Raw genomic sequence first — 13,924 nt, 5'->3', positions numbered from 1 at the left:
AACCAGTAATAAATCAACTTACATGCTTAATTAAAATAATTTAAATCATAAACCAGTAATAAATCAACTTACATGCTTAATTAAAATAATTTAAAAATAGGTCAAATCTAATATGACTAGACCTAAAAATTGGGATGACTATAGGTTGAGTTTATATTGTTAAGTAGTGATCATGCAGAATGAATTCTATTTTGTTCATATTATCTTAATCCATTTCAATTTTGACAGAGAAAATATGTTTATTGGTTAAATACTAGTATGAATAATATTTGATTTTTTTAAATTAAGTATGCAGACGGAATAAGTATATAGGCATACATCTCATCGTTATTTTATACAAGTCTTCATTTAATTATGAAAATATATTTAATTTATCATGTAAGCTAAAAAATTTATGATAACTTTTAGTCCATAACTTTTAATTTATTTCTAAGCAAAGCATTTTATTATTTTTATTTATTTAATAATTATTTGATTTTTATCCAATTATTATTTCATATCCTTTATTTTATATTTCTTGATAGTTGACATTTGGAAAAAAGAATGTGTATATTTAATACTTGACAATACCATATTTTTGTGGTGATTTTAATTTTTTTTATAAAGAATTATTTAATTATTATTTGAAATAGTAAAAAGGCGAGTATCATGTTTACTCATTCTTGGCACAAATGAAGATGGGAAGAAATTTCAAATGTGATGAAATTTTACTTCGATGATCAAAATTGGATGGTTAAATCCACACTCACTTCATTGGCATTTACAGATGAGCTCTAGACAAACATTAAAAATGAGAAAAAGAGATGCAAGAAAGAGAATATTGAGTTTGAAAAAAGAAGGAGAAAAGAAAGAATAATGAGAGAGGGAAAGTAAATTTCCTAGTGTATCACTTGATATTACTGAGTTTTGTAGTCTCAAAAGTGATTATTCTAGAGTCAAACATTCAAGGAGTCATTGGCAAAGAATTGTTAATTGGTATTGATGTGTGAAGAGCCCAAAGCTTGTTTTATTAATAGATATATAAATGTGGTAATCCAGTTTTTAGTACATTACTGTACACACGTTCTTAAGATTGTTAGATCAAACGAAAAGTGCGTTTTAGATTTACAAGCTAAGATTTCGACTGAGCTCCCCGACTGTACATTACTATTCCAAATTTTCCATATCAGCAACAAATAAAATAAACAGAAATAACCTAACCATATTAAATCAAATATTCTTGTTATATATGCAATGTTGTCAAAGAAAGAAGACAGTATAATAGATTATAAGATGCACTAAAAAAAAGTTTATTTGGAATCAGATATTTAAACCAGAAACTAAAATTCGCATTTTCTATCATGATCCTAAAGATATAACAGCATTCTTAAACACCAGGATGCCAGAAGTTAGTTTCAACTTGTGCTCTTTGAATTGAATCGTATTTAGAAACAAGCACTGCCTTGCTCACTTCCATGTACTGCATTATAAGTTTGATTTGCCGCTTCTGGCCTTCGCCAATGCACCCATGAGGGTACATCTTTTGGTCCTTTTTCACGTTAAGGCATATAATAAAGAGCTGATTTCGGTCCTGCAATGCTAAGATGCTGCTTTAAGTAAACCAATCAATAATGGTTAGAGTTAACTGTTCTCCCTTCCCGTATTCTTTCTCGCTCCCTCGTTTTTTTTTTTTTTTTGTCTCAAAAAATATTACCAAATGAAGAAGGCTTGAATTCTAGTAAAAAAATAAACAATGATACAGCCGTTGATAAACATAAAGGCAGGGTGCACTAATCATCGGCATCAAACCTATCTTCCCTCTTGAGATGTCCATGGTTTGCAAAATAAATGCCAGCTTGATTGAACAAAGAGAGCAAATGCAGAAGCTCCTCGATAGAAAGTTTTGCAGGCCTTTTATCTTCAAACTCTCCCGTTCTAAGCACACCAATAATCTTTTCCTTGAACGAGGTAAAGCCTCCTTCATCTTCAGCATCATCACCCTTGTGAGAAGAAGCTTTATCGTTTTCATTAGAGATTTTGAGCAACTCAAAGACTTTCCTCTTATTCTTAAAAATTGACCCCAGTGTCTTGTAACGGTTATTAAAACAATTCGAGGTGAAAGCCCTCCACTCACGGAGATCCACATTGGGAACCTGAGGCTTAGGGCGGATTATGACCACTGAAGAGTCAACTTTGGGGGAAGGGAGAAAGTCCCTCTTGCTTACATTCATCACAAGCTCTACATCAGCCAGAAGCTTCACATTCACCGACAGCCGGCTAAACTCAGAGTCACCGGGATTAGCCAACAACCTTCGAGCGAACTCTTTCTGAAGAAGAAGAGTGGCACTCCGAAACGGCCTCGGCCCATACACCAGTTTGATCACGAGAGGGGAAGATATCTGATAAGGAATGTTGGCCACAACAAGATCAAACCGCGGGAACAGGACTTTCATTGCATCTTTTTGTATAACCTGCAAAACCAAAACCCACGTGTGACGCTTTCTTAAATTTCTACTTTTGGCTCAGGCATTTCATCGAACAGGTGAGGTGTGAGGTAAGGTATGAGTAAGTCAACAATTACCCTGAGCTTATCGTTGAGACCTTGTTTAAGAGCGCGCTTCTCGAGAACCTGGACCATGCGGTGGTCAATCTCGAATGCTACTACCTTGTGCGCAGCTTCGAGAAGCTTGAGGGTGAGGTTGCCGGTGCCGGGTCCGATTTCGAGGACAGTGTCGGTTGGATTTATGGCGGATTTGCGAACGATGGTGTCAAGAATTCTAGGGTTGATGAGAATGTGTTGACCTTTGCTCTTGTGAAAATGTAAACGCTCTTCGCCAACTCCATCTCCATCTCCATGCACTTGCCGCACTGCTCGTAACCTCCTAGAAATGAACCCGGCTACGGGTACCACCCTCCTCAACATGCTTCGTTCATTCCCAAACATCCACGTAGAATACAAACCTACTCTGCTCCTTTCTTACATTGGCCCATCAAAGCCCAAATCGGGCAGTTTCTGCCTGCAACTCCATAAATTCCCCCCTCCACTTCATATAATAAAATTCTATTTTTTGCCCTTTCTGCACTGTATAGCGTAGAAATAATTTTCACAAAGTAAAAAATGATTTTTATATGGATTTTTGTTCGTGCAAAAACTGATTTCAGAAGTAAAAAATAATTTTTATATGGATTTTTGTTCGTGTAAAAAATTATTTCATAAGTAAAAAAAAAATTAGCCTGGATACCAACTATATTTTCTTCTGTTTTTTGATTTAGGGGTAAAGGACTTCATGTACCTCCATATATTTCTTCCTACATTTTCATATATATATATATATATATATATATATATATATATAATATCATATTCTGTTTTCTTAGATTGTAAAATCTTAAAGTAAAAAATAATTTTTAAATTGTGAAATGTAGAAACTAAATAGGTCCGGAAGCTTTTTTATTTTTAGTCTTTCGAACTTTTAGAAGTCTTTTTTTTTTTTATTAATTATACAATTCTTTTAAAAGAAAAATTTAGGCTTAATACTACTTTTGGTCCCTAGTTTGGGAGGGTTTGATTAATATGCTCCTACCTTCTTTTTTTTTCATAACAATTAATCCCACCTTTTGAAAAAATTGTTCAATTGAGTCATTTTTGTTCATAGTGGTCCCATATTCAAGTTTAAATTGTTTATTATAGTCTTTATTGTATACGATGACGACATGATTTTTAACATAACATTATGTCAGGACTGTTAAAATAACATTTGGATAGGTGAATGCATGAAAGAACTTATTGACGTCGTAACCAACACCGTTAGCAAATTGACGTTGTAACAAAAAAAGAGTCAATTAAACAGTTTTTTCAAAAAGTGGGATCAATTGTTACTAAAAAAAAGGTAGGACCATATTGAACAAAACCTCCCAAACTAGGGACCAAAAGCGGTATTAAACCAAAAATTTAATCTTCAAATGTAGTAATCTAAAAATAAAAATTTTGAAATTTAACTATCGAATTCGAAAGTATGTCTTATACTAAATAATCCAAATTTGATTCGTATATTCAAATAATAAAGACTATGAACTATAAACTAAAGGCGATGAACATAGATAGTTAATATTGACTCCTATTCATGATTCATGACATTTTTCTATACTTTTATCACAACATCATATGTCTCAACAAAATCCATTAACAATTTGCATTTGACTTTCACATTTTTTAAAACGTGAAAACAACTTAGGAGATGATAACATTCAGGAAATACCGTGTCAATGATATTTATCAAACCAAGGCCCTGTCAGTAACAATGACATGTAGATCACCTTCATATGTCAGAAATAATCCTCTAAGTCTTTCCAAAGTTCAAGTGAAATTATTTTCCTATTCACTTGATAAGAATTCAAAGGCTGCTAAGAAGGTTAACCTTATAGATGTCACCTTAACTATCTCAAACAATGACAACCGATATTTGTTGGTTTTGTATAGAGCTGTCAAAATGGGTTACAACCCGCAGGTCAACTTGGCCCACTACGGGTTTGAGCAAGGTTGGGTTGGAAAAAAATGTATTTTTTTTATGCGGGTCAAATTTCAACCCGACTCATCTAGGTTGAACCCGTGGTGAGCCGAGTTGACTTACTGACCCACCTAATTTTATTATATTAATTTATTATTTTATGAAACCGTAAAAAATACTATCCTCACTCACTGTCACTATGACTGTATACCAAGAAAGATTATTTTGTACTTTTTGTTATTATTTTGAATTGTCTCTAGTTTAACATCATTTTAGGAACGAAATTTATTTAGATTTAAATTACAAAAAGTTTGTAATTCTTTTTATTTAAAAAAATTGTAATTAAGTGAGCCAGTGAGTCAACCCGTTTAACCCACCAACCCGTGGTGGGTCGGGCTGGGTTCAAATTTTTCTCATTCGCTAATAAATGAGCTGGGTTGGATTGATAGCACTAGTTTTGTATGTCGTAACCATCGAGAAAATAACATTAAATGTATTTAACAATTTCATTGCATCATATATGTCTAAAAGAGGTCACTTACCACCTCAGACTCATTGACACATCTACTTCAATGGATATATTTATCACGATCCATCATCATCAACTGTTGCAATTCATTTCTCGATTCTCTCAGTGATCATTTGTAAGTATATCTTATGTTATATATTTACTTGATTTTTAACATAACAATCATTGTTTTCTTTTAAAGTCAGCATAATATTTGCAAACTTCATTTGACTCTTAGTCATATCAATAAGTAATGATTATTTAGTAAAATTTAACTTGAAAGTAAAAAGGTGACCAACTAAGCTCTGTGTCAAATCATGGTTATGATATCCACATATAACCTTCAATACCGATCTCTCCATTAGAATTTGGCTTGCCATTCAACTTAAAAGGACACTCGTATTTTCTTTGTCGTATGTATTTGGCTGAACATCAGGACTATATTTCTTATACTGTCTTTCTTCAAAGTTCACTCGTAGCTTATCAGATCTCATAGTTACGATAATAAACTCAAGATGAAAAGCAATCCCTCAAACTCATTCAATTAAGTCATCACATGTGACAAATATTTGATCACTTGTAAAATTATTTGTATAATCTCCTTCCCACACTTCATTGATGAAAGAAGAGAAATCTAACACAAAACTCAAATTTATTTGTGATTCTATCAAACTGAAAGGATAATATTTTATCTTATATAACCACTTATAACATAACATCTCCACCACTCAATACTTTATTTCATTGGTAATAATATTAATAATAATTCCTTAACAAATTATGAAAAAAAAATTTCTAACAAATTAAAAGCAAAAAAAAAAGTTAAAAAATAAGAAAAGAAAATTAAAGAAGTAACCGAATTTCAAAATTCGATGAAGGTAGTAACCATATTTTGAAATCAGGTAAAGTAAGTAACTAGATTTTGAAATCTCTTGTGAAGTCTAAATCGGATTTCAAAATTTGACAACTACCTTAATCAGATTTCAAAATCGGTTGAATTCCTTAATCGAATTTCAAAATTTAATGATTTTTTTAGTCAAGTTTTGATTAATTTTGATATTTGATGATTTTCTTCATGGGATTTTGAAATTCAATAAACTTCTTAACCAAATTTTAAAATCAAGTAACGTTATAGATTGGATTTCAACATCCGATCAGTTTGTTTCCTAACAGTGAAATGCCACATAAAATAATGAAAGAAACTTAAATGAAACACATATACTTGACGTCAAAGATGAACCACCACCTAGAGGGATAACCGTCAAAACTCTGCCTGAGAATTGAATACAAATAAAACCAAAGGAATCATGAAGGAGAAGCAGAAGAACGAAATGAACTTGGGGTCACAAAGGAAAAACAGAAGAATGTAGTGAACTTAAGGTAGTAAATATATAAAGATAAGGTTTAAACCCTCAAATGGTTCTCATATTTGTTGAGGAATCAAGTGGGTCCTCCTGTTGAAAACAATCTCAATTGGGTCCTAAATTGTTAGAAACGATGTCAAAGTCTGTTGATATGGTAATGTTGATCTGGATGACTTTAATTCAAATATCCAACTTTCAAGATCGAATCACAAGAACAAAAAACCCTAAAAGAGGATTCCTAAATCATAACTCAAAACGATGCAACCATTCTTTACGGCTCATGGATGAGAAACCCAGAAATCAACCCCCAAGACAAAATGTGAACTCCAAATCACTACAAGAACGAGGACAGCGCGTTCCTATCACCACTCCTGTAGAGAAACAATCTAACAAAAAATAACCCAATCAAAATCAGAAAAGAAGGAGGGAAGGAAGCTTCCTCCTTAACTGCGAATAAGAACGAAGAGAAGAAGAAGAACAAGAATGGCCACCACGCCCTTGTGCCCAAGTCACGTCTCCGCCACGTCTCCGTCGTGCCATTAATGATCCCCAGGTTGGTTGTCTGCACGCAAAATGAGAGGAAAGAAGCTTGAAGCTTCTGGGTTTCCTCAAGATAAAAGGAGAAGACAAAAGAAGAAGGGTACTCTTCCAATCACCTATCACGCGATGAAAGAAACCCTAGGCTGGGTTGGATGTGCGAACCTGAACCAAAGACGAGGAAGAAGAATAATTCCATGCTAGTAAACCAAAACGGAAAAGAGGAAGGAGGACAATGTCGCCCTTGCATAACATCGAAGGACCTTCTAATGACGGGGTTTTTCCGCGAAGAAGAGGAAGCCAAATTTGGAGAAAAAGGTATTTCTGATTAGGGTATTAGGTGAATTAATTTTTTTGAAAGATAATTGGGATAATTAGGGTTAAGGGGATTTAATTCCATTACTTAATTAGAATTAGAGACGTAATTTAAAATTGTCATTACAAGTCATAATTTAAATTTTCCACATAATAAAATCATCTAGATCAACATTACCACATCAATATATTTTGACATCATTTCTGACCACTGAACGAAAAGAGGATTTCACAAAATTTAGGATCCAGTTGAGACCGTTTTCAACAAGAGGATCCATTTGAGATTCCTCACAAATATAAGGACCATCCAAAGATTTAAACCTAAATATAAAAATCAAATGATAGTTGGATAAACAATAATTATTCTTTATCTATTTTTTTTTATCTTTTATTGAATATTATATGCGTCTACTTCGAGGTGCATGGATAAGAATTCATTTTTATTTGGTACAGAAAAAACTGTCTTAGGAGGAAGGAATCCATTTAGGAATGACAATGGGTCGGATCGGACATGGATAATATCTACCCACAATTCAATCTGCCAGATAAAATTATACGCACTACCCAACCCGCTACCCATTAGGTATTTCTGTTTAGAAAATACCCGCAGGTATTTTAAAACCTACATATACCCGCAGATACTTGCAAAAAAAAAAATATTTTATACATTTTTAAAATAAAATTACAAAAAATATATATAATATAATATAAATTAAATTAAATATAAATTAAAATTTAATTTTAATTAAATAAGTATCGTAGATTAAATAATATATTATCCCATACTAATCCTGTTTATAAGCATATATTAAAATACCTCCAATCCCTTACCGTGAATAGTAATTACCTCTCACATATTTTACCGGCAGATATTTATACCCCGATGGTCTTTTTGTCATTGGGTTCCGAACCGATCCATTGCCGATATGTAATGTATAATGATTTCTGGGAGGTCAAACTGAAATGTGGGACCTGATTGGATAGTAATTATGATTTCCCAGTCCTTTGTATGGTCAAAGGGCAATGCATGGAAAGCTTGGGAATATGATTTCTGAATGTTTACCATGCATCATTGCATACGCGTATTGTGGGACACAGATGGCTCTGTGTTTGACCTGATCATGAGTCATTGGTATCATACCAAGCTTTCTGTTTCTCTTACGAATGATTGGAAACAACTCTGGCCGATGGCTTGTTCTGCTATCAAAATGAAGAAACTAAACTAAGCATGGAACGAACCAATCATTGTTTCGATCTCTCAGTAATGGTTACTTCATTTTTGGCATCTTAATCCAAAATGATTGGGTCTTGCTTTGTTTAGGTTGTCTCGTAGTTTTGTAATCCTTTTCTATGACAGACAATAACAAGCTGATTTTGAATTTTGATGGTCTCTATTTCACTGCTCAGTCTAGTGCCAAAATGATTTCATCAGATCTTTTTTAATTACGATTTTCTTTTTCCTTAATTGATAAACTTTTCTTTTATCGTTTCTATATATGGGCTAGCTGTTTTAATACTCCATTAACAGCAAAACTGAATCAGGTTTATATCTAACTTCTAACTAACCAGGTTTTGCTGGATTGTCTTCTTCCTGTTACTTTCCCCTCTTTCCTCAATATGCTAAAAGCCAAGTAACCATAGATACTCACTAATTACTAATACTAATAATAAATTAATGAATTAAATAGTAAATCAATGTTGAAGTTTAATTGAATGAATGTGTGGAAGCTTTTCACGTTTTTAATCGTAATTGGCAAGCATAAGAGCATAAGAAGGAGGGAATGTCTCACTTTATATGACTGAAATAGTGTTCACTTACCTTATCTATTATTTTTGTTTTATTCCGTGTAATTTTTCATTCCGTTTACTAATAATAAGTTAGTAAATAAAAATGTCAATGTCAGATAAAATAACAGAATTTTACCAAATATAATAAAATATATAGAACCATATTTCGTATTCGAAACTCTGGCCACGACACAAATTAAATAATGAAATAAAATTTCTAAAATTTAGGATGCGGTAAAGGTTGAATCTATTAACATATTCATAACATTCACAAAGATAAACTGTTCTTTTACGAGATAATGAAAGATATTCACCTTTAAATGTAAATTACATCATCCATAGACGTTAATGAGGAGCTACTTTAAGGTTAAAAATTAAAATATTTTTAAAAGGAAATACAAAAATATACCATAAATTTAGTTTAATTTTATACTCCCTTCATTTTTTAGATAATATCTTTCTTGCAATATGAATAATGTAGTTTGAGACATGATTTGTAAGCTAATTTAGTTACTTTTTAAACTGCGTTTCCCTTGCTTACACTAGAAACAACTTTATTAATTTTTTTCTACAATAAATGAAAAAGTTGAAGCAAACACTACCACGATTCCATGAGGATCCCGAATTATTGTCTTATTGAAACTTTAAATTGGTGTTATCATTAAAAGATATGGCTTACATAATTATGTCGAAAGATAATCTTTCTCTATGAAAGTATTAAAACATGAATAAGAAATCTAAAAATACTCACTCAAGATAAGCAAGAGATGAAGTGTATACGGATCGGAGACAATTTAAAATGTTGTTACTTTATGCTTTTAAAGAGCATCTTAATATGACCATTGAATATTTCACAGGAGCAAAGTAGGTGGAGCGAGATTTATGGACGAATAACATAAAAACATGCTTTATTTTATAGCATCAACAAAAGAACATGTTTTTTTATTCGTAGTCATTCACAATTACATAAATGACAACTATTTATATACCAGTGTGACTCATTTACTCAATTAATTACGGTATATTGTTATGGGATTATGGTGTGAAAATATTTCAAAGTCCAGGATATAGGCTATGTAGTGGGTGAACCAAACCAAATCAGTGTCGAAAGTTCCAATCTCAATCCGGTCTTTTCGGCGTTAAACGTTGTCTATGAACACGAAAGATATAAAAACTATAGAAACATCAAATGTAATTTAACAAGAATTTAGGAGATTGTAAACGACAGTGTGAAACGGAATCATGGGAGGGTTGAGAACAAACATGGGCACGTGGGTGCTTCAGCTTCGGGGACATATATAATGAATGAAACAAGGGCTAAGACAGTTTAAACTGTACTAAAACTACAGTTAACCATATTATGTATTTAAAAAAATTGAACTTATTTTAATTACAAACTAATTAAACTATTTTATAGTTCAGTTAAAAGAAACTCAACTTTACACCTTTTCAGTGGAATTAACCAGTTAACTATTAACTTTCAAATTCCCCTTCATTGATCTCTCACTCTTGCAACAAAAATGCGTCGAAACAACGAGACCCAACTTAGAAACAGTTTTTTAAGATAGAGAATAATGGCATGAACTACAAAGAGTGAAGGGGTTAGAGAGTGTGAAGGTGTGTGTTGCTTTTGCTTCTGGTGTTGCTTCCACCGTTGGGGATGACAGTTCAGTGTGGGTGTGGGGAAAGTCCAAACGCGATCAACTAGGGCTTGGTGAAAATATCACCAAGGCTCTTATGCTTACCAAAGTTAAAACACTTTCTGGAGGGAACGTCTCAAAGGTATTATTTTTCCACTTCATTCTCTGCTTCAATTCGTAACCAGCTTAACTTGTCTCTTCAATTATTTTTTTGGTTGAATTTGGACAGATCTCGTTTGGATGGGGCATGCTCTCGCTCCGATCTCGCAGATGAGCAACAACCTCAAGGAGCAATTGTCTTAAACTTATAATCTGGAAAAAGTTTAATTATTAGTTAACTGGTATGAGATCAGTTTTTTAAAACTGAACTCTTATACAATACAGTTAATATTAGTTCAGTTTTTTTTGTAGTTTATTAAAAATATAATTAACTGTAATTTGGTATAGTTTAATTACTTATGTCCAGTCCTAGAAACAACAATATTTATGTTGAAAGTCCTCTGTTAGAAAAAATCAATTTATAAAGTAGTATAAATTTAATTTTACAAACTTAATCATTGTTAAAAATTATGAATATAAATCTTATTTTACAAAATAATTTTATAAAATTAAATTAAATTTAAAATTTATTTCTTAACCATTTATAAATTGTAATTATTCATTTTTAACTTTTATTGGAGTGTATATCAAAAAGAGATTCACCATAAAAATACAAATACTATTGAGACTTGACTAACACCGTTCTTTATTCAAAATAATGAATTAATAGGTTTTTTATATTTATATAGTATTTTATTTGTTTATTTCTATTCAATATAAACTTAGACTCACTTACATTTTCAATACTATCCATTAAAACTAAGTATTTTAAGGAATTATCTACACACAAAGCAAGTGCACAAAGTACACTTTTACTTTCTCTATCTTTATACTGTTTTTGCAAACAAAAAGATGAATATTCTGTCAACGAATAACGAACTTTAATTCTTTATCTGCGACCAAGATATTCACCGAAGCCAAGCTTATACATAAATAAATAACAAGGTCCCCAGTGAGTGAATAACTCAACACCATCCCTATTTGGCATTGATTGGAATAACAAGATCAAACTTTTTCATAATTTTTTTTGGAGTAAATATGTTTTTAGTTCCTATATTTTGGAGTGATTTTGGGTACAATTTAGTCCTTCAATTTTAAAAAACTCTAGTTTTAGTCATTTTTACCAAAATTTTTTAATTTTATTTGCTGTTTCAAGCATTTTTTATTATAATATTTGGATTGTTTACACTGTTTGACACATTTTTGATTCAATGTTAACTAAAACCAGAGTTTTCTAAAGTTGAAAGACTAAATTGTACTTTATTTTGAAAGAGGGACTATAACCAAAATCACCCAAAAATATAGAGACTAAAAACATATTTAATTTTTTTTTTTCATGGTTAATTATTTACTTTAGTTTTTATCAGCTACAGATTGGAAAAAAAAAATAAAGTATACTGAGAATATATATATATATATATATATATATATGTGTGTGTGTGGGTGTTAAAACTTGTTTAATGGAATAAAGTTGATTTTCTGTTCAACCAACTTGTATGCTTTCTCATATTTTATTACCAGAGACGCATATGATGTTCTGAATCACTTTATAACCCACCACCAGTATATGGCTAAAATATGTGCAGTGGGTGCACCATAATCACAACAAAAACTCCGAACTTTTTAGTCAAATTTTGACTTTACATTTCTTTATTCACTTAGAACTACCACTTTGTTAAAAATTATCCAGAAAGGAATTTTATATAGTTTAATTTTCCCTTTTAGCCACATTTCACGTATAAAAACGGGCTAATTTATTTCCTTAATACATGCCATTTGCTTTTTGTTACGGTTGGTTTTGGTGAACTTAATGGACGAAATTGTTTAATATATATACTTGAACACTTTTACATTAACTAGTGAACGGATTATCACTAGAAATTTAAAAATCTTTGACTATTTTTGTACATGACAGTAGATAGTATTGTAGCTAGTGTTTGACAAATTACATAATAGAAGTTCATCTTTATACAAAATTAGTTATTAAACTTAATTTATAATTTAATTTTTTTATATTTAAGTTTATGATTTATTTTTATCTTTGTATTTTTTTACTCAATTGACTATCTATTTTATTAAATTAAATTAATGTAGTCTATTTAAAAAAATCAAAGTACCTTAAAAGGTGATTATATATTGTTTAAACTCTCTTTTGCAATTCTAACTCCTTTTCCGACAACACCCACCACCACCCACTCTCTCATTTCCTCTCACCAGAGGCATTAATGATTTACATTAATTCCATTTAACAAAAATAGAAACTTAATTAATATAAATATAAAGACTTAATTATTAAACAAGTGAATAAGATAATAATAAATAAAAATAGAGATACATATTGAAAGTGGATTTAAATTAAAATAAGTCTCAACATTTATTTCTTACATCATATCAAATTTATCGTAGCTAAATAATATATTAAAAAGAATAGTTAATCTGTTAAAGTTGATTATTAAAATTAATAAACTATTTATGAAAAATAATTGACTTTTATAAGATAATAAACTAACATTTGGAGTGAAATTACTACAAAATATTAAATAATGTTAGGTTGTGGTGTGGTTCACTTAATTTTTCCTTATGGTTGGGTCATTAGCGGAAAGATTGAGACAAAAGAAAAATAAAGTTGGTAGGAATTTGGTATTACTTGAAAGTGTAAAGAGATTGAAAAAAAAAAAGCGGTATCCAAGGCGAGGGTTTTGTGTGTGTTATGGTTATAGTAATTATTTAATTCATTATTGCTTTGATTATGCTTTTAAAGAAAATGTCGAACACTGTGAAGTTGTGACAGTGGTAAAATGGCTGTTCTGAAGAAGACAATGGATAATGGGTTGGCTCAGAGATGGTTCACATGAAATGACCAATTAAAACCACAAAGAAAGAAAGCAAAGGAAAAAGGGTTTCGTGTTCACATGAAATCTGGGCCATAAATATTGCATTCATCCACTCACCCATCAAACCAACCCATACATTGCTTAAACTGTTACTAATTATATTACTAATTCTATGTTAAGATCTATACAACAGACAACATAGTATGAGAAATAACTGTTTCACGTATTGCAGCACGTTGTTCATACAAAGGAAGGAGCACCGCTTTTTATGCGTTTAGCGTTTACTCGTTAAAATAACACTACTAATCAGTCAACTAAGAAGATTTATTTACTTGAGTGGTTTAATTTTAAA

General features: G+C 31.2%; 1 protein-coding gene across 1 annotated transcript; it reads right to left on the bottom strand.

Moving 5' to 3' along the window:
* Nucleotides 1–1,236: 1,236 nt before the first annotated feature.
* LOC106777145 (ribosomal RNA small subunit methyltransferase, mitochondrial) lies at nucleotides 1,237–2,973 on the bottom strand. The gene is made up of 2 exons (XM_014664672.2): nucleotides 2,561–2,973; nucleotides 1,237–2,450 (listed from the first exon to the last, which is right to left on the bottom strand). The coding sequence occupies exons 1-2, from the start codon at nucleotides 2,921–2,923 to the stop codon at nucleotides 1,770–1,772; spliced, it is 1,044 nt and encodes a 347-aa protein (XP_014520158.1). The 5' UTR covers nucleotides 2,924–2,973; the 3' UTR covers nucleotides 1,237–1,769.
* Nucleotides 2,974–13,924: the final 10,951 nt, after the last annotated feature.

This window comes from Vigna radiata, chromosome 11 (genome assembly GCF_000741045.1).
Source record: "Vigna radiata var. radiata cultivar VC1973A chromosome 11, Vradiata_ver6, whole genome shotgun sequence".
In the NCBI taxonomy this organism is placed as follows: domain Eukaryota; kingdom Viridiplantae; phylum Streptophyta; class Magnoliopsida; order Fabales; family Fabaceae; genus Vigna; species Vigna radiata.
This window is presented reverse-complemented; position numbering and strand designations above follow the sequence as displayed.

What these genes read in the sequence shown, in the direction of transcription:
- LOC106777145 (XM_014664672.2), bottom strand. Translation starts at nt 2,923, where the DNA reads ATGTTTGGGAATGAACGAAGCATGTTGAGGAGGGTGGTACCCGTAGCC. An exon ending in GTCTCAACGATAAGCTCAGG is followed by an intron (nt 2,451 to 2,560) that starts GTAATTGTTGAC and finishes TTGGTTTTGCAG; the next exon opens with GTTATACAAAAAGATGCAAT.